The 27,079-nt window shown below is 50.9% G+C and overlaps 10 protein-coding genes across 10 annotated transcripts; 5 read left to right on the top strand and 5 right to left on the bottom strand.

Moving 5' to 3' along the window:
- Positions 1–2,396: 2,396 nt before the first annotated feature.
- Positions 2,397–4,163, top strand: CDV56_101151 (uncharacterized protein; the record flags this gene model as incomplete). The annotated part of the gene is made up of 3 exons (XM_026754770.1): positions 2,397–2,820; positions 2,881–2,902; positions 2,996–4,163. The coding sequence occupies 3 exons, from the start codon at positions 2,397–2,399 to the stop codon at positions 4,161–4,163; spliced, it is 1,614 nt and encodes a 537-aa protein (XP_026614850.1).
- A 1,271-nt stretch (positions 4,164–5,434) lies between these two features.
- On the bottom strand, positions 5,435–9,302 carry CDV56_101611 (uncharacterized protein; the record flags this gene model as incomplete). Its single annotated transcript, XM_026755230.1, has 3 exons — positions 5,435–6,131; positions 7,893–8,709; positions 8,780–9,302. 3 exons carry the CDS (start codon positions 9,300–9,302, stop codon positions 5,435–5,437), a joined length of 2,037 nt encoding a protein of 678 aa, XP_026614851.1.
- A 494-nt stretch (positions 9,303–9,796) lies between these two features.
- CDV56_102210 (uridine-cytidine N-ribohydrolase) lies at positions 9,797–11,151 on the top strand (the record flags this gene model as incomplete). The annotated part of the gene is made up of 4 exons (XM_026755829.1): positions 9,797–9,847; positions 9,923–10,127; positions 10,224–10,540; positions 10,606–11,151. The coding sequence occupies 4 exons, from the start codon at positions 9,797–9,799 to the stop codon at positions 11,149–11,151; spliced, it is 1,119 nt and encodes a 372-aa protein (XP_026614852.1).
- A 255-nt stretch (positions 11,152–11,406) lies between these two features.
- On the bottom strand, positions 11,407–12,623 carry CDV56_102418 (uncharacterized protein; the record flags this gene model as incomplete). Its single annotated transcript, XM_026756037.1, has 2 exons — positions 11,407–12,382; positions 12,448–12,623. The coding sequence occupies 2 exons, from the start codon at positions 12,621–12,623 to the stop codon at positions 11,407–11,409; spliced, it is 1,152 nt and encodes a 383-aa protein (XP_026614853.1).
- A 1,305-nt stretch (positions 12,624–13,928) lies between these two features.
- On the top strand, positions 13,929–15,967 carry CDV56_102746 (GID4/VID24 family protein; the record flags this gene model as incomplete). Its single annotated transcript, XM_026756365.1, has 3 exons — positions 13,929–13,952; positions 14,161–15,715; positions 15,777–15,967. The coding sequence occupies 3 exons, from the start codon at positions 13,929–13,931 to the stop codon at positions 15,965–15,967; spliced, it is 1,770 nt and encodes a 589-aa protein (XP_026614854.1).
- A 534-nt stretch (positions 15,968–16,501) lies between these two features.
- Positions 16,502–17,300, bottom strand: RPS12 (40S ribosomal protein eS12; the record flags this gene model as incomplete). The annotated part of the gene is made up of 3 exons (XM_026756672.1): positions 16,502–16,626; positions 16,716–17,043; positions 17,298–17,300. The coding sequence occupies 3 exons, from the start codon at positions 17,298–17,300 to the stop codon at positions 16,502–16,504; spliced, it is 456 nt and encodes a 151-aa protein (XP_026614855.1).
- A 481-nt stretch (positions 17,301–17,781) lies between these two features.
- CDV56_103202 (putative histone deacetylase complex subunit (Hos4)) lies at positions 17,782–21,634 on the bottom strand (the record flags this gene model as incomplete). The annotated part of the gene is made up of 2 exons (XM_026756821.1): positions 17,782–18,018; positions 18,095–21,634. 2 exons carry the CDS (start codon positions 21,632–21,634, stop codon positions 17,782–17,784), a joined length of 3,777 nt encoding a protein of 1,258 aa, XP_026614856.1.
- A 2,116-nt stretch (positions 21,635–23,750) lies between these two features.
- Positions 23,751–24,888, top strand: CDV56_103840 (putative 3-oxo-5-alpha-steroid 4-dehydrogenase; the record flags this gene model as incomplete). The annotated part of the gene is made up of 3 exons (XM_026757459.1): positions 23,751–23,849; positions 23,954–24,428; positions 24,488–24,888. The coding sequence occupies 3 exons, from the start codon at positions 23,751–23,753 to the stop codon at positions 24,886–24,888; spliced, it is 975 nt and encodes a 324-aa protein (XP_026614857.1).
- Positions 24,889–24,955: 67 nt separating this feature from the next.
- Positions 24,956–25,841, bottom strand: CDV56_103954 (uncharacterized protein; the record flags this gene model as incomplete). The annotated part of the gene is made up of 2 exons (XM_026757573.1): positions 24,956–25,585; positions 25,737–25,841. The coding sequence occupies 2 exons, from the start codon at positions 25,839–25,841 to the stop codon at positions 24,956–24,958; spliced, it is 735 nt and encodes a 244-aa protein (XP_026614858.1).
- A 488-nt stretch (positions 25,842–26,329) lies between these two features.
- PIN4 (peptidylprolyl isomerase) lies at positions 26,330–26,939 on the top strand (the record flags this gene model as incomplete). Its single annotated transcript, XM_026757711.1, has 3 exons — positions 26,330–26,473; positions 26,598–26,700; positions 26,785–26,939. 3 exons carry the CDS (start codon positions 26,330–26,332, stop codon positions 26,937–26,939), a joined length of 402 nt encoding a protein of 133 aa, XP_026614859.1.
- Between the last annotated feature and the right edge of the window lie 140 nt (positions 26,940–27,079).

Below are 27,079 nucleotides of genomic sequence, written 5' to 3' on the forward strand. Positions count from 1 at the left end.
ACCTCGAAAAGCCCAAAGGCCTTATCTTGCCGAATGGTCCGTGAGTTGATAATTTTAAGAGGCTGTGAAGAAAAACGGTTGAGCCAGAGCTCCATAATAATTTGTCAAGAGTCCTCGCTCTATCAAACTTACCTCTACTCACTTATTTGTTTTAGGTATGTCATGCAAATATTAGGTTCAGCGGTTTATCGATCCGTTCCCCGTCTGTCAACTTGGTCGTGGCTTGCATCTCGAGGCAATGGCTATCGAGTCATCAGAACCTACTTAGGTACCTAGTCCAGAACAAGTGTCTTGACTCTCGTTCGACGACGATCTTTCTTGACTCGAACAGATGATCATCCGCTAGATAACACCTTGGAGTAGGGCCATCATAGTGGACGGCCTCGATGAAGCCAGTGAGCCTGTCGAATGAGATAAAAAAGAACAATGACACCAATCAGGATACTTGAACAGAACGACAGAGCAACGGGGCCTTCCTGCCTCTCTCTTACTTTTACTTTTTCTCATGTCGTTCTTGTCCGGAGTTGCCCCAATGGTCCCTTCTCTGCTGGCTTATGGTAACTTTCGCTCCACTCTGGATCGGGTACCCAAGTCCCCTTTCTGGCGATGCTTGGTACACTTAACCAAACCTGGTATGTAGAGGGGTCAGTAGTAGTAGTACTCCGTACGGATAGCTCAGGCAAATATCTACCTGAGCCAACCAGGCAAATACCTCAGCTGGTCGGCTGTTGTCATCCATGATCTTCTGCTTCCGTGTAACGACACCTATGCTGGGTTCCCTGCAGGCAATGAGGACATGAAACTGTATGTTTCCATCAGACTCATAGCCTCTATGACCTTTTTAGGTATCACACATGTTCCCAGGATCTCGACCACGCCTAACTTCGTTTAGCAATGAGGGAAAACCCGGACATGTCCTCACTGTCATCGATACTAGGTAGATACAGTATCTTCATTTCCTGACACGGCGTCATACGAGAACGTACCAGGTTATCTTTACCTTACCTAGCTGTATTCAGACCCAAGCAAGATCCCTGTCCCGCAATCTCAGCAGACACCAATCAAAGGCTGATTCCCCCACCATTTGCCATTCAGCAAGATCATTTTGATAATTTATTTTCTTCTTAGCCTCCTGTCGATGGCCCAATCACCGACCAAGTTGTCGCATCTTTCTTTCTGTTCGCTATCTCTGTTTTCTTCGTCATCGGCGGTGCGTCAACTGTCCGTCGAATCATTCGAGTCCGCTCCTGGTCTCCTGTCGGTGGTGCGCCGAATCAAGCAGGACCAGATGATATCGGTTTTGATAGGTAAGGTACCATACTACCTAAGAGCACTCGGTAGGTAGGTAAGGTAGGTAGGTAGTCAATCCGACTCTACCTCACCTTACTTACTCAGGAGTAGGTATCTGCTCTATCCATATAAGCCTGTCAAACCTGATAGGTAAAGACAGCTCATAGTATTGGACAGGGACAGCAGTGTCAGCAGGGCAGTGGTAAGGTACCTAGGTCTCTCAATACTCAGTCCATTAGACCATCATCCTAACTACTAGGTACGGATACCTATCTGCTTATTTGGTATTATTCGCTACCATCACTTTTTCTTCTTGATCAACCCTGTGTCTGTGCCTGTGCCTCGAGCCAACCTCTTTTTATTTTATTTTATTTTATTTTATTTCTTTTCCATTTCGATCATTTTATCCATCATTTATTTATTTTATTTAAATTTATTTTTTTCTGATATTTTCCCCTCCATTTTTCAATTCCGCGTTCATGCCTCACCCGCATGCTGCGGCAGCTGCGCACCACCCCTCCATTTCTGTCTACCTTACCTTCTCCTTCTCAGGACAAAGGATTACTAGAAGAAAAGCCTGCATGTCCTTTTATAGACATATCCCCATATATACATATTGTCATCACCATCATTTTTTTTTATTATTTTATTTCTTAATTTTTTTTTTACCTGAATAGCTTCGGATGACTTGCGGGGATACAGGTGCTTGAAAGAATTGACCCTCACGGGATTTGCTTGTTGCTGCTAGCATTCACTACCTACTATCCAGAAAGGAACCTACCACCTATCTAACTACCACCTTGCTGCTACATACCACTATTCTTCAACTTTCGTAATTCGCATATCGTCCTGTCTGAATGCCTTCGGATTGAGCATGCATCATCTTTTGTCCTCTTGGCTGTGGATTGTCCCCTCTTTGCTTTTTCTCTGTTGACGATTGACCGGTTTCCCCCTCTTATACTTTTCTCTTCAAACTACTTTAGCGGCCAGTCCAGCCAGTTCCTGGTTGTTATCTCTTGTGACTGTACTGCCGAATCTCCTCCCCATAGCTCTGTACCCTCCGCTTCTCCTCCGGATTCTCTCACACTCGCTAGCTCTTTTTGACCATGGACACGGAAAGCTCTCATACACAAGAGAATGAATTCGCACAATCACCCTGGATGGATATGGGGGCTTTCCAGCCGTCCGCTCAGAACTCGCCCCCAATGGATTACTCAGGATTTGGGTATGGGGTGATGCCGCTGGATACCTCCTACGGTGTTTCGATCCCTCCCCCATATGCATCCTTACCCTTGACGATGCCCTCGCATACATGGCCTAGCATGCTCACGACTCAACCACAATTCCCGGAGCAAGGCCTGCCGCCGGTTCCCATCCCGGCATCAGCAGCGCCAGTCACGCCGATTCAACCGCCTCGCAAATCATCCACCAGTGGTTCCACGCCTCGGAGGACTCTGACGGATGAGGACCGTCGGCGGATGTGTCTCTACCATGAAGAACACAAGACGGCTAAACAAACTGACATTGGAGGTAAGCTTGCTGCTTCTTTATTGCACAATAACCGAGCTGGACTGACGAAACAATAAACAGCCTTGTTTGGAGTAGAAAGGAGGTATAGTCTACCAGTCTTTTTCATCTAAATTCTGTCGTCGTTGTACGGCATGTGGGTAACATCCATTCTAACGCTTACTTTTACTCGCCAAAGTACTGTTTCAAAGGTGCTTCGTCAGAAAGAGAAGTATCTTAATCCGGACGAAGGCAGTCGGTCACCAATTAAGCGAGCAAAGGGACGAGTTCCCGACATTGAAAAGGCTCTGTCGAATTGGGTGAGGAATTACCAAAAGCAGGGTTACCCGTTGAGCGATGAAATGATCAGAGAAAAGGCTCTGTTCTTTGCTAGCACTTGTGGCAGTCCAGACGGCAAAGAAAAGGTCCTCACCCAAAGCTGGTTGGAAAAGTTTAAGCTGAAGAACAACCTGATGGGCGCGAAGTCGCGGAAGAGCTCCTTTGCGAAAAGCGATTCAGAGAGCCCTACACGTTTGACTATCGATTCTGCTCTAGCATCTGCTGTGCAGTCCCCTACTGTGCTTTCTCCCACCTCGCCCACCGGGTTTGCATCGCCTTCACCGTTGTCTCCCATCATGAGCCCAGAGAACATGCGCAAGGAGCTCGCAAAAAGCCTGGATGAGCTTGCTGAGGAGTATCAGCACAAACACGCGAAGAGCACCACCTCGCTCGATACGACTTGCTCGGTTTCTGCCAGTCTGACTAGCCCCACGTCCACGTTAGTGTCGGACAGTCCATTCACGCCTGTCAGTCAGTCGCGTGGATCTCTCGCGGACGGTCAGTCGAATAGGCCCCGAAGCCAAACGCTTCCAACAGGCACCGTCGACCCGGCCTTCATGTCCCCTGATGAATCTTCCGATCACTCTCTTTCTAAAGCGGCTTTGCAGCAGTCATTGTCTATCGCGACCCTTGAGTCACCTCTCGAGGAGGAGCACACCTCGAAGAAAGGCCCCAGTCTGGATACATCATCCAATACCATCAAGCGCAATCGCAGCAATCCTGAGATCAAGGCAAAGTCCATATACCCGCCCTCTTTTCCCAAATCGACAACCGTTTCACCAATTAGCTCACCGGGGTCTCCAACGCAGGATGAGGCACGAAGAGCTCTTGAGCTTGTGGTGACCTATTTTGAGCACCAGCCAACGGGACTGGGTGCACAGGAGTTCGTAACCATTGGGAAGTTGATGGAGAGACTCGAGCTCGCCAGGGCCCAGCAGACTGCTCTCCCGGGCGGTCTGACTCGTATTGACGAGCTTGAAGACGTTCCTCAATTGACCAAGAAACGAAGCATTCACAACCTGGGTTAAGCTGGATTTTCGAAAAGGACGCCGACGTGAGCTCCACTTGGCGACATGCGACACGCCAAATTTCTCAATCAATAATAGGACATGGCGTCAGTCTATCGCAATCAACAGCAGCTGTTATTATCTCATTTGCTATTCTTCATTCTTTGCCTTCTTCGTCAGCCATCTCTGATCTTCCCCCATCCTCAGATTATATTCCCTTGTTTCGTTTTCCTGGGCGGCCGTTTTGTGTTTGAGTTTTGCATTGTCTATGTCACATTCAAACGATCTGTTTCATTAAGTGGGCTCGACAGCTGTTGAGCCGTGAGAAAAGCTAACGGATGATACACTTATACGAGAGGGCAACCTCGGCTTCTACAACAATATATGCGGAGAGCACAGGGAGTGCTCTGTTTATCGACAGACGGCATGGATATGGACAGAGCTGGAGCTGGTAAAACAACTGTGGGAGTACTTTCCTGGATCTAATCATTTCTCGGTTATTTCTTTCGCCTTGCATTTTTGTGGTTTCTCATTTCCTACCATTATTATTTACCCTTAAACTGGATCGCTCACGCGGGTTTGCATTTGATTCCCATCTTTCCTTATCATCATGCTTTATCAGATTCATGGGTTTCGGTTGGTACAGCACCGTACAGGACAGGGCTAATACTTTGGCCAACAAGGAACGGAACCTTGTAAGGTCGTCCACGGGTCATGGATTGTTTATTGTTACTCTGGCATGTCTACTGTCTCCACGTCACTTTATCCATCTATCCTTGTGGATTTTATTTCTCTCAATTTCAGTGGGTCACGATAACCTTACGTTGTCCTTGTCAGATGACAGATACGGTACCTTACCTTACTTATTGTGAGCAGTGGACTTGGTACCTTGCCTTGCCTCGCCTCGTCTGCCATTCTCTCTCCCCCCCCTCCCCACCCCCCGCTGGCAACGCCACAATGTTGGTTGTCTCTGAGTCTGTAGAGTTTGACTACTGACCCCTGTGCATCATCAAGTTTGGTATTGACCGATTGCGCTCTGTAACAATTACGTGTTTCTTATCTTATCATCTTTAATATGGACATGGACTCATCCTACACTGTAGGTCCTTGACATTTCACAACTATCTTACATTGACTGGCTGCTGGGAGAAGCTAAGCATCGAGTCGCATATAACATGGTATCATTGACATGATCAGCATAATGACGCCGAAAAGCCTTACAGTTATTGTGATGTTGGCGAAGTCAGGCCGTCAATTACGGGGCATAAAAAAGGGAAAAGAAAAGAAAAGGTCTATGCCTCCGGAACTTGATCTGTGGCAAAGGCAATACCCCTGTCTTCCATGAGCTCCACTATACTGTGTTCCGATAGCTCGGGGAGAAGCTTCACGAGGACCGTTTCGATGATCGAGTAGATTAGATGCTTGTTGCAGTATTCGTCAGCGAAAAGGTCCAAAATATCATGCTCAATTGCTTGCAAGATAAGGGAGTCTTCAGTATCGTTAGGCGGAGTGGGAACAGGCGAAGATGCTCGGGAAGGCGGCTGCTGCGAGTCATCTCCCGTGGAGCCGTTCAGGGCGGTCGAGTCGGGGGGATTGTCTGGAACACCAAAGAAAACCCGTGCGACTGGCCGAGGCACCAGTGACAGAATGCGTATCGCGCATTCTCGCTTGATGGCAGCAATTTCTGGCGCAGAGGGCCCCTGGTTCTGAGATAAGGATGGCGTTGGCGTTGAGGCAAGAGGTGCCGGTGTCCTACTGTCAGCGTTACCAGGGGTTGCTGTATCATCAGTAGGGCCTTGATGCGTAGGGGGCGTAGGAGGCCGCACGGACAATTGCGGAGGCTGCGGAGCCGGAGCCGATATTCGATTTACATCTGTCCCCTGGCTTGGACGAGCATTCGATGGGAATAGCGCCGCCCTGGATGCGCGAAGCAGGTTGGGCAACAAGGTGGGGGTGAGAATATGGTCTTGAATGGTCTCGTGAAGGAACCTGGGTGGAGAAAGCCCGAAAAAAATTTTTCGGTCAGGGGTTAGTACTCATCAAACTTGCAAATGAGAAAAACATGAGGAATCAGCGATCGGATTGTGTAGGCGAGAAAAGCGCAGAGGACTTCGAGGAAGCAGGCGGTAAACCACAGACTGTGGAGAGGCGGTCGTATTCAATCCGGGTCTTTCCTTCGGACAGAGTGCCTCAGAAAAGGAAGAGTAAGTGGATGTCAATCAAGTCGAAAGTAATCATTTGTAACGTTGCATGAGTGGAGAGCTAATAAGATCGCCTTGGCTAGGGTCCGCAAATGGCAGCAGAGGAGCTTGGGCCAGTTATTGGTGTGACTGCGAACAAGTAGGGCCAGCCTGAAGATGACGAGAATCTGATAGGAGAATGGAAAGCCGACCAGATTGTCATTTGTTGATGCGTATCATCTAGAGAGAAGACGGCAAGGCCGGCGTTCCCAGAGCGGAATCAACAGGTCTGTTTGAACCCAATCAACCCCAAAGCCACAGCGACCTCGGCCGGCATTATTGAGATTTGAAATAATGCTGAAGGGGATTGAACTGATTGGCCCTGAGGTGAAAAAGAAAAGGGGTTTGGTCTCGCCCTACCCATGCAAAAGTCCAAAGGTCGCATGGCGGTTTAATCAGCACTGGCGACGATCGTCACGAATCATGTTGAGTATCGTGCCCCTTGGCGTTCAGTTGGAGAGAGCAGAGCCTGAGGTACACCCAATTGCTGTTGCAGGGATATTGGGTTAATTCGAAAATTGAAATTGTTCCGGCGGCGACGCCATGGCGACGCTGCTGTCCAAATCAGCAAGAAAGATTCTTCTCTCTTGTATCTTTTCTGGTCTTTTGCTTTGGTTGTCTTCCTCTTCTCTTCTTGGACCGCATAGTGACGACCCCTTTGGCCTGGCAGCAACGAATTTGCACGGAACGACTCGAAGTTGAGCGGCACGGAAAGGGCCGGCCCAGGCCATCTCTCAACTACCCACAGCAATGACAGTGCGTAGTGGATAGATAGATGAGAGATTGACAGGGGAATTCGAATTCGACACACGTTCGGCCTCTCCGAGCCAGCCACCAATCGGGGAGAAGAGGGGAATCCTCCTAGGTAAGTAGGGATCACCAGGTCCCAGGATGAGTGACCGCCATGTAAGTCCGGAAAAGCAAAAAAGAAAATAACCCATGGCTGACGTTGGCGCTCTTTTCGAGGTCGGAAACTTGATTCTCCTCACTTGTATGATTGGAGGGCATTGGAAAGCCATTACGATCATAGGCTCATTCATTGGAAATCAGTCGGTCGGTAATGACAATACGGGTGTCGTAAGAAACCCATATGCGCCGGTCACCGTTCGTAATAACAATACGGCCAGGCATGGAGGTCGTCAATCGCAGGGCCAATGCGGCAGACGAGCCGGCGCATCCACCAGTAGCGGATCAAGTGACCGATGCATTATGCGAGCAATGCAACTCCATTACTCCACTGCATCCTTCATCGCGCCGGGGCTTTCGAGACTTGAAACGCTCTGCCGATGAAGGAGCGAGGGCATCTGACGACGCCAAAGTAGATCATAGTTCGAAGATCGAGTGGCACCGCTTCTCCACAGTCCACAGTCCTCACTCACTCTTCTATAGCTCAAATCGCAATGGATGGCTCGTGATTTAACCCCTCTGCCTCGAAGCTGCTGCTGGATGATGAATGGCACATGGGGACGAGTGCGAGGTAAGTAAAAGCTAAAGAGACTGCTCTACTCACCTGTCAAGGACACTGCCACTCTCGCCCAACCTGCCCGGTCCCGCCAGAGATAAATATTGGAAAAGCGAGAGTAATCCTGCCAGCCATGGCATTCTCCGAGGAATGTCCAGCATTTGCGAAACCATGCCGTAGATTCGATAATTGAGAATAGGGCGCTTCGTCGTTGTGCCGCTCATGGGAGCCAATTTCTCGCTCTCGGAATTTCCCGGCGTTGTAGCAGCTGTAGCAGCTGATGAAACTTTTGCTTTGGGGTTTGTCATCACGCGAAAGAGTCCCGTTACGATGAATTGCAGAGCAATATAAGTCAGAAACAGATATTGCAAAATATACCATAGCCACGCTGGCCCAAAAGAGCGAGTCTGGGAAGACGAGTGGTCGAACTTGGGGTCTTCGTTGATATTGAGCAGGCCGAATTTGTGTAGTCGATCTTGCTGGTGACTGTCTGCCGTGTCCTCCTCACGTTCATCAAGTCGGTCTGCTGTCGACAGAAGCTTGGTGGTAGTCTCCCACAAGAACCATCCTTGACACATCTTTTCGCTGACTGCATTCCCAACGATTAAGTCTGCTAGTATGTCACCGACAATGGTCCGCAGAGGGACATTTTCCAGATCCTCCGTCGGGAGGAGGACAGCCAACATTCCGTGGACCAGCAACTGCCGGTAGATGGCGTCGTTCTCGCGTTGTTTCGCAATAGTCTGCACATCAGAAAGATCCGGGATCGGCGAAAGACTTGGATGCGGATGTAAGGCATGGTACGTCTCGTGAAAAGAGGGAGAGAGTCCAGATAGTGTACTTTCATCGCGGGCCAGCCTGTACGCTACAAAGTAATTTCGCGCGTGAGTATAGAAGACCGGCCAGCTGCCATAGGGAGACAGTAAAGTTCTCACAGATTATATGCGCCTCTATCAGACCAGGGACCTCATCCAAGATCAACTGCGCAATGTCGGTTTCACGCAACCTCTGCTCGAGAGCACGAGTACAGTGCGCGATCACTTGAATGACTTCCTTGACGAGGTTCTGATCCGATGTGATTTTCGAATACCATGAGAAGACGAATTCCTTGATAATGATGGCGATCAAAGCATACAGTTGAAGATCCACGTCATTTGAACTCGTCAAAGGAGGCAACAGTTCTTCCAGTGGCTGTGGGGTTGAAGCACATCCGCTTTGATTGCCCGCCTGCGGACAAAGAACGCGTCGTATCAACGCAACAGTTGCCTTGTCGCTGGTCGCGCTAACCGGCTCATCGCGACTGACATTCTTTGAGGATCGAGGCCGATGTCGAGGATGAGGAGGTGCCAGCAAACTAGACGAGTCTTTGAACGCGACTGGCTTGGAGCTGGAAGTAGTAGGCACGGCCTTGAGATGTGAAAGCGGAGCAAGACCCGGCTGAACAGATTCGCTGGTCATTTCATCCCAGTAATGACGCGAGAAAGGAGAAATTACATTCAATTCATATAGCAGGGTGAAATAAAAAAGGTACCGAGAGGTCCTTTCAGCCTCAGATCGAGACTGCCACCAACAATAATGTGGACAATCCGATTATGAACAGCACGCCCGGTAGAAGCACCTCAGCTCCAAATATTAATCGCAATGACGCGCAGCTCCACAACATGCCACCCTAATATGGAAAGTAGGGCTCAGGGCTGTGAGTTGGCGGGTGATTGCGCTCCCGATAAGACAACAAAGCCCCCCTTTATCTCTGGATCCCCGCACCTTATCAAGGAGGAGGAGCATCAAGGCATTCGCATTCCGCTGTCAACAAAGACTACGTGGTTTGAAAGAAGCAAAAGTCTCTTCGACAATTCTGCGTTCTTCCCTTGCTAATTCCAAGAATGGCACCCTCTCCTGATACCCCAATTCCTCTATGGTTGGATTGTGACCCTGGTCCGTAATCCTCATCTATGCTTCCCGTTGGCCACATCGTTGCTGACCAGCTGACCCCAGGGCACGATGTAAGTGCCGAAGGCTGAAACATGATATTCCGATAGGTTGCATGAGAAATTCTGGCTAAAGACAAATTGTCTCAGGACGCATTCGCTATTTTGCTCGCCGCGCATCACCCGTCCTTGCATCTCTTAGGAATCACGACCATCCACGGCAACTCCTCTCTCGAGAATACGACGACTAACGCTCTAAGAGTCCTCGAAGCTATCGGTCGACCAGATGTTCCAGTCTATGCCGGCAGCAGGAAACCTTTTTGCCGACCTGCAGTTCATGCTCCAGACATTCATGGTACGGACCACGACCCCTCCTCCTTCTATACTTGCGCCAGCAGTACCAGGGTGGCTGCAATGAGACACTAATGGCTGATGTCGCAATTGAATACAGGCGACTCTGGACTTGATGGAACTGATTTGCTACCGAAAGCAACAAGGCCGCCTGTGACAGACACAAACCCAATTGTCGCAATGCATGATGCTCTCATGGCACAACCAAAGGGAACGGCTTGGGTTATCGCAACCGGCGCCTTGACCAACGTTGGCTTGCTCTTCGCAACGTTTCCCGAAGTAGCGTCCCATATTCAAGGTCTGAGCATCATGGGCGGTGGGATTGGTGGAGGCTTCACAGATGCTCCCATGAGCCGACTGCCGGGGGAACATGCAAGAATCGGAAATGTAACACCCTGGGCAGAGTTCAATATTTACGTGCGTATATCAGTATCGCTTGTGATTTCCGGGTCATTTTCTGACATCATGTTCTGTCTCAAAAGTGTGATCCTGAGGCCTCCAAATCTATTTTCAACAATCCTATCCTGGCACCAAAGACAACAATGATCGGGTTGGATTTGACTCACCAAGTGCTTGCTTCTCGCAGTGTGCAAAACCGCATTCTCCATGGATCAAGTGATCCCAGCCAAACACCCTCAGTCCTCCGGAGAATGATGCACGCCCTGCTTGTCTTCTTTGCACAGACCTACGACACCGTCTTCGGCTTGTCATCCGGTCCTCCTCTTCACGATCCGCTTGCGGTGGCCGTCGCTATCTCAACTCTGAACCCGACCTTTGCGAAAAAGCACCCCGAACAAGCCTTGAAGTTCAATGACAAGAATGGTGAGCGGTTTGCTGTCGACGTGGTCACCGATGGTATCCATGGAACGAACGTGTTGGAGACTGGCCAGCTAGGCCGTACAATAGCTACTCCAATGGGCGGCCATGGAGTGGCTATCCCGAGAGGAGTAGACCTGGAGGCCTTTTGGGGTTTGATCTTGGATTGCCTCAAGCGCGCCGATGAATGCAACGCTGCGCGAAATTTATGATGGTATGAATTGCACAGCACTAATGTTTGTCTTTAGAATTATGAGAAAGCCATAGATAGACTGCCTGACAATGATTAGACCCATGGTGATAGAAGATTTGTGGGGAGGCATTTGCTGTGCGAAGTTCTCCCAAGGTGATGACTAAAAGGCTACAATACTCTCGCTGGCATCGGCTCGCATCATGTATTTTTTCATTTCCATTAGTCTATAATCCAATGTACCGCTATGCAAAACAAGACGTGCATCCAGAGCACTCTACCATTCACGAATACCGCCATCGGTGCCGAAGAACTCCTTGCAGAGCCAGGGTTCCGTCTTCAGCGCGACTCGCCGAACAGTCTCCTCATCGACCTCAATGCCCAGCCCCGGAGCCGTCAGGGCATTGACATAACCATCCTTGACCTCGAAGACACCAGGATCCTTCACGTAGCTTGTGATGTCATACTCGCCCGCCTCCGTGTTGTAGTGGATACCCAGGCTCATCTCCTGGATCACGAAATTGGGCGTAGCGAGATCAACCTGCATACACGCCGCCAAGGCAATTGGACCCAGCGGACAATGAGGCGCAATGGCAACATCATACGTCTCCGCCATGGAGGCAATGCGCCGCAGCTCCGAGATCCCACCGCAATGGCTGATATCCGGTTGGAGGATGTCGACGCTCGCGTCCTCGAGAAACCGCTTCACGTCCCAACGGTTGTAGAGCCGCTCGCCTAGCGCGATGGGGCACGAGACCTGATCGGAGAGCTGCTTGATGCCCTCCGGGTGCTCGGAGAGGAGAGGCTCCTCGAGGAACAGCGGCCGGTGAGGTTCGAGGGCCTTGGCGAGCTGTTTCGCCATAGGCTTGTGCAGTCGGCCGTGGAAGTCGAGGGCGGCGTCGAGGCCGAGCGCCTTGACGGCCTTGAGGCGCTCGACGCATGAGTCAAGCGCACTGGGCGAATCCAGCCAGTTGATGTCTTCTGTGGCATTCATCTTGATCGCTTTGAAACCCTGCGCTATCCGTGCTTTGCCCGCGGCTTCAACGTCGTCTGGACGGTCTCCACCGATCCAGGCGTAGACGGAGAGCTTGTTCCTGACTTTGCCTCCGAGGAGTTGATGGACGGGGACGCCGAGTCGGCGGCCCTTGAGATCCCAGAGTGCAATGTCAATGCCGGAGATGGCGGACATGAAGACCGGACCTCCGCGGTAGAACCCGAGTCGCCAGGCCATTTGCCAGATGTGTTCGATGTCACTGCAGCCAGAAAAGTCAACCGGTCAGTAGATGAGACGGTGACGGACAGTAGTCTGAGCGCATACTCTGCTTCGTAGCCCTGGAATCTCTTGCACAATGCATTAAGCGTCCCCTCCACAGCTTCAGTATGACCTTCAAGCGTACTCTCACCCCAGCCGTATTGGCCCTCTTCGTCGACGACCTTGATGAACAGCCACCTGGGAAGAACACGGAAATATTCGATGCTCTTGATTTTGACCATGATGTCGACTTCAGCAGGGGATTGCGGGGAGAGCTTGGGATAAGGAAGCTGCTCGGCTCCTCAATGATTAGATGAAGATACGTCTTGCTAGAAGAGAAGATAGGGGCGGACAGGAGTAGATGGGAATGACCGATCAGCTGCAGCGAGAAAATCAAAAGTGTAAAAGAGCTTCATGCTACCATTATTACCCCCCATTCTCCGCTGGACGTGGGGGTGGGGGATCAAGTATGTCGGAGTTCCTCCGCTCTTCTTGGATACCGATTGCCGACCGTGGGATGATTATATGTGGGCCCTTGGCCGTTGTTTCAGAGGTCAAACCAATATGAGATCAAGATGGAGAGATTTGGCGTAAGAGTGTCATAATGAACCGAAATCCAGGGAGCGAAGGGTCCTTAGATGGAGGAGTTACCGTCGGAAGATTGCCCATCTGGCATGGCACATCCCTTCGACCTCCCCGCTGAATGAGGCCAGTTGAGCTGAGTAAATCTCCCTTTGCAGGCCCGTATCTCATACGAGACAATATGTTGTGCAGAGAGGCTGATTATCAAAGATATGCTTGGTAGACCTGATCTCCGTGGTTCAGTTCATGCCAGCGGATGGGATCTCCACATCAGCGATCAGGAAGTCATCAAGCACTGGGATAGCATCCAAAGGCGACCGTTTAGAAATGCGGTAGGAGTTCTAGGAGTTCGAGCATGATGATTGTATCTCTGAAAAGATCCTGTAAGCAGCAGTAAAAGTTGAATATTGATGGATCGCCGTAGAATAAACTCGGGTATCGATATTTCCATCTGGTACTACCTAGAGAGGTACTTTGGTACACAAACAGCAATAACATCAATAACCAGCTTACTGGCATCAATCATCCGATCAGGATTCCTGGCATATTTTTTAATTCAAATCTGAGATCATCTAAAGCCTTTCACCTACAAATTACCGGACTGCTGATTGCAACTTGAAGTCATGATGGAAACCCTCGGCTGAGGGGAAATCCGAACAGGGCAAAAGAGGCAAAAGAGACTTCCTCATCGCCTTCATCAGTCCCAATCATTCGTCCTACCATCTCTTGATCCCTTCGTCGTCCAGCGTTCCATTTATCCATCGCAGACTATCCCTATCTCGAAGCGCCTCTTCCTCACCCAACCTTCCAATCATTCGAACCGCAAAGAGAGGCTCGAATGCCTCGTCCACCTCATCGTCCTTCCGATCGTCCTCATCGTCTTCCGTCTCCCCGCCCTGTCTCCGCGCACAATCCATAGGCCAACGGCGGGTTTGTCAACCTCCGCAGGGCTGATCTAGAGGACCATGCCCCCAGGAAATACTCCCTCAGTAAGTGCCTGTATTTGTCCGTACCTCTATCAAAGGGTTCATATCTTGTGCCTCATCTGCCTATGACATTTTGCGCTGCGGTTATCAGCTCCACTATAAGGCACGTGGCACGATCCGATGTCCTGACCTTCGTTCCTGAGTCGCATTGCTTTGTTTGACCTTTTGTGTTTTTGGGGATTTGTGCTCATCGATCTGCTTTTTCGGACAGCAAGGAAACCCTGCTCGGTCTCTTCCGCCGGTATCTGCATCATCTCTCCAACAGTTGAGCGCTGTCTCAACCCCTGTCCCCACTCTCCCAGCGGCTGCCTCTCATGACGCTCATGATGACAACGTGATCTTTCTTCGATCTCGAGTTCGCTCTCCTCACGGCCCTTCGTCCTCGAGTCGGCAACGTCGCCGACGCCATCAGATACTTTCCGAGTTTGAGTCTGATCCGATGGATTTGGACGAGTCGACTGGAGTGCGCATGTCCATGGAAATCAGCCGCCATCCCATAGTCCGTCGGCCACGAGAGGAACCGACCAATATGCCGAACTATGAAGGTCGTGTTTCCAACATACGGTCGCTGTACGGCTGGGCCCCAGGCTCTGACGAGGATGACGAGGACGATTTGGTTTACGAGCCCCAGCAGGATCCCAACAGCATCTCCTCTTGGTTTGGCAGACTCTCGGATCGCAACGCGACGTCGAGGCGCCACATACGACGTGATGCGACCGGACGAAGCCCCCTTCCGCCCCCCGTTGAGCCTTTAGAGAGTAGTAGACACCGGATGGACGACACAACTCTCGCGACAGCGGAAGCTCTGTTGCAGTCGGTGAGACGCCAGCCGCGCCTCTCGAGGACGCGAACATTACACAACTATCTTTTGGACCGGGAGCGTACAAGTCAGGATTCAGAAGATAGCAGGGAACGAGCGACCCAGTCGCCGACTTCACGCGCATATCGGTTCATACCTAGTAGTCGGGGCGAATCCAACCGGCTCTTAACGCACGGTGATATGCGCGCTCGTGTCAATGCTCATCGGCAACTGCATGCGGATCATCCTCCCAGTCCGCGCTTGAAGGAAATTATCAGATATCTCGACCGTTTGCGCTATTCGACCTCCTTTGAAGAAAGTATTTCATCTGCTGTCGCAGGTGGATTTGTACAACTCGATTTATTCTCTTGGGAAGAGGATGATTTCATCTTGGATACTACATTAATTGCACCGCCACCGCCATGTTCCTGGCTACGTCCGGGTATGGTGTTTACAGGCTCACAGATGGCAGCATGCACTCCCACCTCGATTTTCGCGCACCGTGGGCCAACCTCACATCCGGCCACCGAACCGGTGATTGTCAATGGCAGTGATAATGGCCGCATCAGCGTTTATACGACAAGCGGTCGGCGATACCTAGCTAACAATATCTACAATGTTGGAACGGGGAAGGATGAGAATTGGCCCGTCAAAGTCACCATCCACAATATCAACTACCAAGAGATGACGCTTTCAGGTACAATGGAAGCCTACAACATTCCTGATAAGACCTCGCCGTCTCATGATGCGCATATCATTACCTTTCTGGAGGGAGAAATTATAGACTTCAACACTCACACTCTCGAGACGAAAAATTTCAAAGCCGACGCGGAAACTGACAGTACCTACTGGCGCGAGCTGCAACCGTTTAAGAACTTGACGGACGATGAGATGACAAGGAACCTTGTGAGTCGGAAATGGATTACCGAAGAGCTATCCAAAAGGTGGATCTTGATGCGATGGAAAGGTATGTATAAATCTTTCCCCACCCTTCAATCTGTTCGTGATTTGTGTTAATGATGGTACAGAACGCTGTTTCATCACTCCAACCGACGCACGCCAGGGCCTCACAATCTCAGGATTCTACTATATCTCTCTTCGTCGAGATACTGGGCACATCGAAGGTCTCTACTACGACCCGGGGAGCTCACCGTATCAACAGCTGTCATTGAAGCCAGAGACGGAGAAGATGATTCGTCCCTCGTACAACTTCAGGTAGTTTCGGGTCGGGTGTGCCCCAGAGACACCTTGCTCCCGACATTCTTTGACTTGCTCTTCGGCACTACCCATTTGCTTGGGCGATTCTATTTGGCGTTCGCATAGCTCAGGAGTTATCGCTTTGCTCGATCTTCGATTTGGGGTACATAGTAGGTGCGAGTACATACATTAGCCATTTAGGGAACTCTCCCGTACTGCTTTGGCTCGGAACGAGTTTGCGAGTCTGGTGCCTATTGACAGTTACTTGCTGTATCTGAAAGGACATAGAAGCATCAAATCTACGATCTAAGCCGACGTCGGATACTCAATATTAAAGTAGCACTCATTGATCATGAATATTTTTCATTCCATAGTCCATTGACCTTAAATGTGAATCCGAAGTGAATGGATCACGCACCGAGGATGGGCAAGAGGAGCCGAGCCCCAGGCCGATTGGTTACGTAACCAGAAGCTCCTCTTCCCCTTCAAACGACCCCATCTCCGTGCCCATCACATCACATCCCATCCGCTAAAGCACATCGCAACGGCAGTGCATTTACTGCTCGGTCTGGAAGTAGTTGAGGAGGACGGAGCGCTCCTGGGACTCCTCACCCCAGTCCTTGACGACAACGCAAGAGCAGTTGACAACCTTGCGAGCGTTACCCTCACGGTCAAGCTGGCCTAGTCACACAAAAACCCATTAGCACCCAGCCCCATCTTTCCCCCCAAGTCAATGTTTCCCACCGCAAAGGAACAAGGTGTATACATACAGAGACCGACCCACTCGCCAAGCATCTTTCCATCGGGAACCTTGATGAGGGGGATCTTGTGCTCAGAGCACAGAGCAATGACGAGCTTCTTGTAAGCCTCCTCCTCGCAGCCCTCGTTGAGGACACACATGTGAGCCTGGCGGCGGTCGAGGGCCTTGGCGGCCTCGCGGAGACCACGGGCAAGACCGTCGTGGATCAGAGCAATGCGGAGGACACCCTTGAGAGCATCGAGGACGGACATCTGGCCGCCAGCGCCGGCATCAGCGGAAACCTCGACCTCATCGGCGGCAGCGACGGGGGGGTTGGACATGGTCTCTTCTCCGTCCGACTGTCAAGACGCAAAGTTCATGGTTAGCTTGGCTTCGTGGGTTTTGATGCGCTCGTCTGCGGCTACGCGCAGGACTCGAATAGCGATGGACATAACCAGAGCGGAGATTCGAATTGAGGGGTTGTGCTTTGATTACAGCGTTCCGATAGAGCATCATGATATGCTCGTCGATGCTGTACAAGTTTCCCTCGCTCCGCATGCTTCACTTTCATGTCCAATCGCAGAGGGTCACATCTGGTTCAGCTGATACGTACCATGTTGACTTATGTAGTTTCTGACGTTTGATATCAAATGTCGGATTATCCTCAAAGAGTTCGTGGAGATGATATGATCTGTTGATCTGTTGTTTGAGTGTGTGCGGGCGGTAAAATTTTGGTGACCACTCGCCTATTTTCTAGATTGTGCCCTACCGCCTAGCGCTTATACAGCTTCTCAAGTCACGTGGCTCGTATTCACAGATTTGTGCAGTCCATGAGTAAGCAAAGCCATGTGAAGCTGAAGAATGGTTGTGCTACTCCATAGTTTTAGAGGGAAATGTCTAGCATTAAGCGATAGATTCGCTTCATTGACTCTATCCAATGGTCCGCTATCCGAACAAACGAGACATCACACATCACATCTCACATCACGTCAACAGTAAGAGGTATCATAGTCATACAACCGAGGAAACAAGCCATCTGTACATTTAAGGCTATGCTCGATGATCGCCGCGACAAGGGAAAAGAAAAGCACTAGGCACTAAACGTATGTACTTGGCCGTGAATGGCCATATCCGTTGGTAAGGCCGGGCATCCCAGCAGGAACGCCATGAATATTATCAAGATGGGCATATTCGGGCCCGTGCCCGTTAGGCTGCGCTGGTTCAAGCAGAGGTGCTGTTGAAGAAGGCTCCTGGTCGATGTGCATTCTGAGAAATTGAATGTCAAGACCATGAAGATGCGGAACATGAGGGACGAGATCCATGAAGTCAGAGAGCTAATTACCATAAATGTCAGTGGATGAACTGATTTTGAATCATAATAAAAGACCGTCCGGAGGGGAAACGACTTACTCTGACCCAAAATACATGTTCCATGTCAAAGTATTTTGGCCGTGTTTCGCAATCCTTCTGCATAATCTGCCCAAACGAGGAGCTCACGAAGTCCATATCATCTCCCTGAACCAGCATCCGTCTGGTGACACGCCACAGATTCTCCCGCTGAGTGGGAGTCGCGTTACGCTTCTCCCAACTTGTGTACTGGGACAGCTGAAGATCGTTGGTCGCTAATAACGGTGCCACCAGGTAGTTTGGAACCCATCTCTCGTCCGCGACGCTGGTATCACATGAAGGATCAAGTTGCTTTGTGAATGCAGTAACAACAGGCATGAACCTCTTCAGCCAGGCATGACTCCGCGCTCGTGGGTCATTGGAGCCGACGAGGTGGGCAGCAACTCGAAGCCGACTAGGAAGCGCATCCCGGCGCCGCTGCTCCTGCTCTTCCTGCTCCCTGCGCAGTTTCGCCAGGCGCAGCCTTTCTTGTTCTAGTCTCTTCTGAAGCTCATCCTCGGCTTGCTTGATCCGCCTTTGCTCGGCCTCTTTGCGTTTGCGCTCCTCTTCCTCGGCCTTTTCTCGCGCAAGACGGGCAGCTCGTTCTTCCTCTTCCTTTGCCAAACGAGCCTTTTCCACTTCGGCCGCAAGACGCTCTTCTTCCGCGATACGCTCCTTTTCGGCCCGTTTTGCCTCTTCTCGGCGCCGTTCCTCCGCTTCAGACTCGGACCTCTTGGCCACACTCTTCGCATCTTCCATGGGGATATCTGCCAGGTGGCCTACATCCTGCCTCTCTCGCTCTTTCTTCACAGCTCTCGAGTCCGTCGCCTTGTGCGGTGTACTATCGACGTGCTGACCATGCTCGCGCTCCGACAATTGATCTTCGTTTTTCTTCGGGCGAACATGCATCCTGGAATCATCTGCTGTGCCAATATTGTGGCTTTTCTTCAATCCACCATTGGTCATGCTTGGCGTCCTGTCTTCGGATAGAACACGTCGTTTCTTTTTCTGGACTTCGCGTGAGTGATGGTCGGAATCTCGACCACGAGAACGGGGGCGTTCGGGACTTGCACTACTGCGTCCGCGTTTCAAGGCCAGAGGCCCGTTCGGAGCAGTCGTAGCTTCGGTAGAAGGATGGACTCGGGATTTGACAGAGTCCTCGCGGCCTGATAGGGAATCTGAGGATGGTATGCTGGGTCTTCTGCGATCGCGATCCTGTGGAGGACGCCCTGCAATCAAACGCCTTCTCTTGGGAGCTTCCTCATCTTTGGCGAGTGCTGCTAATGATTTGGACTGAGCAGACTCCCCGCGAAACCCATCGGCTTCTGCCGGATTGTCACTACCCTTGTGGGCTATCCTGGGGCGATTGGTACTGGATCCTGATCTCTCCTTTAAGTGAGCTACACCATCTCGTTTCTTTTCCTTCGATGTAACGGTATCTTTGGAAGAGAGCTCTCGGTGGTGACCGGCACTCGGACTTGCTACGGCCTTCCTGGAAGAAGCCACGGGAGATGGCGAGTGTCTGCGACCTGGCCGCTTATTTTCCTTCTCCCTGTCGCGGGGTCGCTTGGGTGAAGAAGCCTCCTGCTTGCGCAGACGCTTGGCCCTAATGTAATTATCATAGGCCTCTCTCAGCAAGTCATATTCCTCCTCCCAGTTGTCAGCTCGCCGTTCTCGAGATAACTCGAAGTAGGTACGATCACGGTAGAGCCGGCGCGTCGGATTGAATTTTGGCTGATCCAGCAGCAAGCGTATGACAGCAAGATTACCTCGGCCGATCGCTGCAAGCATGGGTGTATTGTAACCAGGTTTCTGGTTTCCTCCTTGGTGTGGCTCAGGATCGGGATCTGCGTCGCCCATCCCAAGCAGGAGAGACAGTACCTCATCGTGACCGCCCTTGGCTGCAGCTATCATCGACTCAGCGTCGGCTTTTTGCCCAACGTTGAGAATGTTGGCAACTCCCGCAATATCACCTTTCGCAGCAAATGCTTGCAGGTTCTCGGGTGTAGCTTTGGTCCAGAGTAGATCGTTTCGCGTAACTTCACTTCGCACGGTCTTTCGCCTGGTGGTGGCGCCGAATAGAGGAGGGCTACGCGGTCCATTCACCGGGGGTGACTCGCGGGGGCTTGCAGCAGCAACTCTTTTGGAGCTTATCTCTTTATTTCCGGAACCAGCACGCTCTTCGGAACGACGACCCGGCCTGGGATTGGTTTTGGCCTCTGCAAGTACACGCCGAATTTCCGCATAGTCTTCCGAGTCCGATGGGACCAAATCATACGGCTCATCACCTTCCGCATTGACCGTGCGAGGGTTTGCGCCCGCCTCCAGTAAGAGCTTAACGACTTCCAAGTGTCCATTCTCGACGGCATCAATCAAAGGTGTATCTTTGTCAATGTTTTTTGTGTCAATGTCACAGCCAGCTTCCAGAAGGAATTTCACGATCGGCGCACACCCTTCGAGGGCAGCAATTTGGAGGGGCGTATTTCCCGCATTGTCCGCCACATTCAGATCTTCTGGGCGTTCTGCATGCCTCGCAATTGCTACCTCCAGTTCCTGAGCTGCACAGGCACGTGCTAGGCGTGTTCGACCATTCTGGTCGCGCTGTTTCTTGTGACCTGTTGGCCTGGCAGGAGATGCTGAAGCGCCGTCGACACCGGCTAGTTTCCGCAGATGAGTGCTGGGCAAAGGAGAGCCACTGGTCGAAGAAGAAACCGACAGCCTGTCCTCGGAACTTTGCCGTTGAAATCCAGTAATGAGCGGAGTAGTAGCCTTCCTTTTCTTTTGCAAGTCGCCGCCCCCAAGCTGCGGACCAGAAGCTGTTCGCTTGTGAGCCGACCGGATAGGCGAGACAGAGCGATCGTTCGACTCTGGCCGAGGTAGACTGATGCCGTTGATGTCCCTTCGCTCTTTGTCGCGGGGGGCCGTCGAGTGACGACTAGATCGAGCCCTGTCCTTCTCACTATCGACACTTTCACTATGGCTACGCTTTCGTGAGATCTGGACGTTGTGGCCACTGGGGACGGTCTCCGCGCTATGCGAAGGCAGGGAAGAATCAAGACTGCTCAGAGCGGGCTGCGGTTCTTCTGGCTTCTCGATTTTCACGCGTGATGGGGAAACGGTTCTTCGAGAGTGAAGTTCCGGGGAGAAACCACGGTCGCGTTCCGCGATGGAGCCATCGATCGATCGCTTTCTCTTCCTCATGTGTGTGTCATCAGGTAGTGAACTGTCCTCCACTGCGTCACGGTTGTCAATTTGATCATCGCGTCGCCCTGGCTCATGTTGAATGTACTTCCGTCTCTTTTCTGGCGACAGAGACTCGCGGCCCGACTGGATGATAGTTTCTGCTTCCGAGTCAGCCTTGGGGCTCGGCGGGCCATCCCCATCTCCAGAAGCAGAATCAACCTCCTTGATGCGAGTATCCTCTCCTCTGCAATGGGGCGACAGAGAGACCCTCTTGGAAGACAGCGAACCAGAAGCAGACCGGGGGTTCACCGTGGCAGCAGTAGCATTTTGTCCGGCATGCAGGGCAGCTGGCAGGGAGGACACTGCATCAACATCACTCATAGCGGTAGTAATCGATTGCTGGGTGTTTCGATCGTCATTTTCGGAGGCCGTGGCGGACGGAGAGCACTCGTAGTCGAAACCACCAGCAGTCGTGCGTGGAAGCTGGTGCTCGACCACGCCTAGCAAAGCGAAGATTCCTATCTTTGTAATTTTTCACGCGGCTGTTCGATCACCGAACTGGACTGAAAGATACGTATGCGAAGAATTTCTTCAGACTGAAGGCGAGTTGCTGTTAAACCAGGAGTGACGCGGTAGCTAAAGGGGAGGGGAATATGGCGCTTTCGAGGTTGTCAAACTTTTAGAGATGAAGAAATGAAGAGAAAATAGTTGAATGTAGATAGAGAAGATAGGAAAGGGGAGACAGGTGAGGGTGGGAGACGTGTCAGTTTAGAAGAGAATGAGGATTGGATGGGTGAAGAGGAGGAAGTGGTGGAGATTAAAGGAAGAGAGGGAGGTAGAGCGAGAGAAGGGAACAAAAGAAGTCGAAGCAGCGACTCTCTGGGTTAGTGAGTTTTAGCGGGAAACGAGGACAAGAGACTGAGACGGAGAGTAGAAAGTCCTCTCGAATCGTGGGACTCCGAACTACTAGTCAGATTATTGATAATGGTGACTAGTCTACTCCGCCCTCCGTACCTATGGTGGTATCTAGTAGTAGATAGACTAACTGGTATCTATCTAGTACTACTAGTAGATATCTAGTAGTAGTAGTAGGCTGCTTGCTTGGATGGGTGTAGGTAGCATCTTGGGGGTCATCAAAGATGGTCAAACTGGACCTATTTGGCCACCAGCTCAACCAGTTGGTTCGTGGTCACGGGATATCTTACCTCAGGTAGTACCTAGGTATCGTATGATGTTGGTAATAAATACCCAAATTACAGCCATTATTGCTCATAACCATAACAAGGCTGCCACTTTTCCAAGCACCCTTATCGAATTCACCTGATGAGAATTACTTGAGAGAAGCAGGTGGCATAGGATGAGTCAAGCTGATCATAATCCAGGGTGCCATCCATTTTTATTATTGAATGTGGTATGCATGAGACTCGTCCATATGTAACAGCCTTCTCCGTACCCACCGAAAGTAGCTGGGTATTCTTGAAACAGCAGTACTCCGCAGCCTACGTTGCCAAGGCAGGACATCGACTTGCTTGGAATCATAGGCACGGTTACCTACCTATCTGCCTGAACAGCGGGGTATTCGGATGCAAATACAAAGTATCACTTCCCTCATACGTCAGACACGGAGTATGTCCATATGTTTTGTCCCTTGTGGAAAGAGCTGCTATCTATCTACAGGACATGAAGTATCTAAATAGGTAATAATGGGACGATGGCTCATAAACTGATTCTGAGTGGGAGACTGGGACTGGGAGTCATCTTCCAGCTGCGGAGTACGTAAATTAGGCCCTGCATCAGGCCAATGAACGACGAGATGGCAGCTGGGCCTTTACTGTTTCCGGCCTAGCAGTCTCAGGATCAAGTCGACGAGTCTGCTGGGACCCACTTAGAATAAGTGATCTGCCCCCTGTATAGCCAATGATCGGACAGCATAACTCAGCTTATCGCCCCACTTTGCCCCTTCCGTTGGCCGTTGCTGGCTTCAAGGTTGCTAAGTTGCTGCAAATGGCGAGAGGCGGAGAGGGGGGGCAAAGTCTGACGAAGGTTGTCTCGATTCCCATACTACCTTACTCTGGAAGATGAAGGTGTCATCTTTCGTCGTCGATTGGTAGACATGCTAGCATCTTCTGCTCTTAACGATAAGATTTAGATAAGGAGTTTTTCTAGACTCTCAAGTAAGTTGGCCACCACCATAGTAGAAAGTCTTTCGTCATGTCGCTGCCAAACGCATGCCCTAGCTCCCAGAGCAGTCGGAGCTCAGGTTCAGTCCGCCCTCGTAACTACCCTAAAGAGTAGCTTCGTGGTGTGTGGGGTTTCAAATCTCATGGCAATTGATGACAGTAACAGGAAATCATAATAACCATCATCACAGGATTTTTACAAAACTCCCCCGACTAATTGATACCAACCTACCCTAGATTTCCGCTTACCCCTTTCGTGCGCCTTTCAAGGCTATCTACCTGCAGGTTCTGAGGTCGTGTCAATTAATCATACCAGGATGGAGCTTGTTAGGAAGCTTGTGGATACGACGTTTTCCGTCACGCACATGGACGTTGTTGATGCTCTTCGAGCTTTCTTTATCTTTGCAACCTGCACGGTACGAATATCTCGAGTGTGAGAGGACGATGATTACTTGGCAGTGATGCATCAGTCTAAGCGAGACCCTTCGATGATGGACTAAACCAAAGCAAAAACTACCAGATACTGTCGATCAGCGTGCCAGACACACTTCGCGCCCGTTTCGTCACTTATGGCGCTCGTGCGACTTCAACAACGGTCGAGTCGAATCCCCTTGCGCGTGCGGATGCCCCGGACAGATCTCGCGTACAACTCGCACTCGATCACCTTGCCTCACTGAGAGTCCCTCACAGCTACTTCACGCACTTTTATGTTGCCTCTGTGCTCTCCTCGCTCTTTTGGGCGTTCCAATTGCTGCTCAGAGGCCCTGCGTTCCAGGCCATTGCGACAAGGATAGGCCCACAACACTTGGAGAAGTCGATGTCCATACATCAAGTCTTACTATGCTGGGCATTAATGTTGGTGCAAGGGATTCGGCGACTGCATGAGAGTCGCATCTTTTCCAAGCCATCCTCATCCAGGATGTGGTTTGTCCATTGGCTTCTAGGCCTCGCCTTTTACCTCGCCGCAACGGTCGCCGTCTGGATTGAGGGAACAGGTATGCGTCTAAGGACTAGATCGAAGAGATTACGCTCTAACAACTCTTCGCCCTTCTAGGAACCCTCATGGCCCACAAGTTGACTCTCGACGATGTTCAAGTAACCACCGCTCCTACCCTTCGCACATTCCTCTGCCTTCCATTATTTTTGCTCGCCTCGGGTATTCAGCACGATTGTCACCACTACCTCTTCTCGCTTAAGAAGTATACCCTTCCGACTCATCCTATGTTTCAGAAAATCGCATGTCCCCATTACACGGCCGAGTGCGTGATATACCTGTCGTTGGCTCTGTTGGCTGCACCAGACGGCGAGATGGTGAACAAGACTCTTTTGTCATGTTTCACGTTTGTAACGGTGAATTTGGGTGTAACCGCCGCGATCAGCAAGCAATGGTATCAGCAGAAGTTCGGACCGGACGCTGTCAGGGAAAGATGGAACATGATTCCTGGACTCTTCTAAGCAAACATAGCTTATTCGCTTGAGTTAATACCCGGATCAGAGGACACTAGAGTCCTCCTCTGCAAGATCATCGTCTGCCTAGGAATTTCATCGTATTCCCCAACTTTGAGATCTTGAGCACGTCCCGATACGTCAAACTGATCCGAGTCTCTCTCTCATACCAACCACACTGATAACGATCCGATTCACGCAGCAAATCCCAATTGCAGATGGTGTCAGCACTCAGGTTATCGTCCTTGCGGGTCTCTGCAATGCCGTGCAAGAAATCCGTGTAGATACTTCCCCTGGTAACCAGAAGACTGCGCCTCTCCTGCAAGATTCGATACTGAGGCTGCCGAGCGCCAACTACCCCGCTGCTGTTTCCGTCGTTGCTTGAACGGGACTTTGGATACAGATCTAGTACAATCGGCGCTCCCAGACTCACGGTCGCAACCAGGGGATAGTACGCTGCTCCATCTTCATGCGGCATTATTCCTTGGCCGGGACGGTATTCGTTCACCAGGACATGGTTAGGAGCGTCGTGAGGGGCGCCTGCGAAAATGCCAAGTGAGTTCAAGCGAGGGTCGATGATAGGTGAGACGAGCCATGGGGGCAATGGCGACGCGATCAGAGTATTCGACGTGGTCAGAGCAGAGGGCCAAGTTTGAAGACGTCGGTGGGAGAGCTGAGTCCACCGGGGGAGAGGGGCAGTGGTTATCTTCTAACGTTAGCGCTGTTTCATACATGATATGGGTGTGCAGATGGTGAGCATGGGTGGTGGATGGATCATATTTCACGATCTCTTTACCAGCGCTACATAGGTCACAGTGACACTACGGTGCTATACACAATGTGATCGCAAAACATACCTTCTGCAGCAGCAACTCCTCCTCTTCCTCGGTGATAAAGTCTGCAATGTAGAATGCATCATCGGGCAAGAACTTGATCCGGGCTGCTTCAAGATTGAATTCCATTGCAGCCTCAACCTATTGATGCCTAAATATTAATACCAGCATCAGTCTCATTGGACCCATAATCGACCTTTAGTGACAGGTCATAACAACAGAAGCTCTGGTCAATGATACAGTAGAGTCATACAAACCAGCTCCGAAAATAGAAACGATTGAGCTTCTCAGCGTACCTCAGTGTTTCAAATCAAATAGTGCAAACGAAATATAGACTTCAATGTCGTCATTCGACGGTTCGTATCCGTACATAAACTGTAGAGAGACCTGTCAGTCTGTCTGCCTTAGGCTGCGAAGCCGGACCCCACCAAACCCCACCCTCCAATTCTGGCAATGGCATCAATCTTAGATCCTCGGCGCAGACCCTAAAGATACTTCCAGTCACTGCCTCTAGCTAAGTTCAAACTCCAAAGAACTTCTGATCCGGCTATATCCATCCCTGGACCCGAACCTAAGTTCTCTGCTGCATCGAGGTCCATCAGTTGCCTACATCCAGGATGGCCCCCAAGAACAACGCCAAAGGAGGCGACAAGAAGGGCAAGGGGAAAGATGCATCTGAGGGGGACAAGGGGAAGGGAGGAGGGAAGGGAGGAGGGAAGGGGTTGAAGCCCGCTACGTCGATTAATGTCAGACATATACTTGTACGTAAATCTTTTTTTTGTCTGGAGTATCGCTTCATAATGTGCACTCGCCGGACTCTACTTTCTGCCTGGAGTATTCCATGGATAATTACCGGCTACTTCTAGACTAATGCTGGCAACGTAGTGCGAGAAATTCTCGAAGAAGGAAGAGGCGCTTGAGAAATTGCGCAACGGGGCCAAATTCGACGATGTTGCGAGGGAGTACTCGGAGGATAAGGCTCGGCAAGGTGCGTTTCTCTCTTTGTCTTCTTTTCTCGTTCAGACGAGAGTATTGTGACACTCGAAAGCTGGCTTGGTGCTGATGGGTGTAGGCGGCTCTCTTGGGTGGAAAGTCCGTGGCAGTCTCAACGGGGACTTCGAGAAGGCTGCGTATGAGCTTGAGCCCAGTACGACGGCGAACCCCAAGTATGTGGAGGTGAAGACCGGGTTTGGGTACCATATCATCATGGTTGAAGGGAGGAAGTAGCCTCATCTCGGCCAATTCACTTTCAGGAGTTGAGCGTTTTCGTATCAGTTCCTCGACCTCGAGATGTCTCAGCGGGATGGAATGCGGAAACTCCTGCACGGCAGTAATAAAAACAGATCTCTATGATGAAATGAAAATCT

The sequence above is a fragment of the Aspergillus thermomutatus genome (genome assembly GCF_002237265.1).
Source record: "Aspergillus thermomutatus strain HMR AF 39 chromosome Unknown NODE_82, whole genome shotgun sequence".
NCBI lineage: Eukaryota > Fungi > Ascomycota > Eurotiomycetes > Eurotiales > Aspergillaceae > Aspergillus > Aspergillus thermomutatus.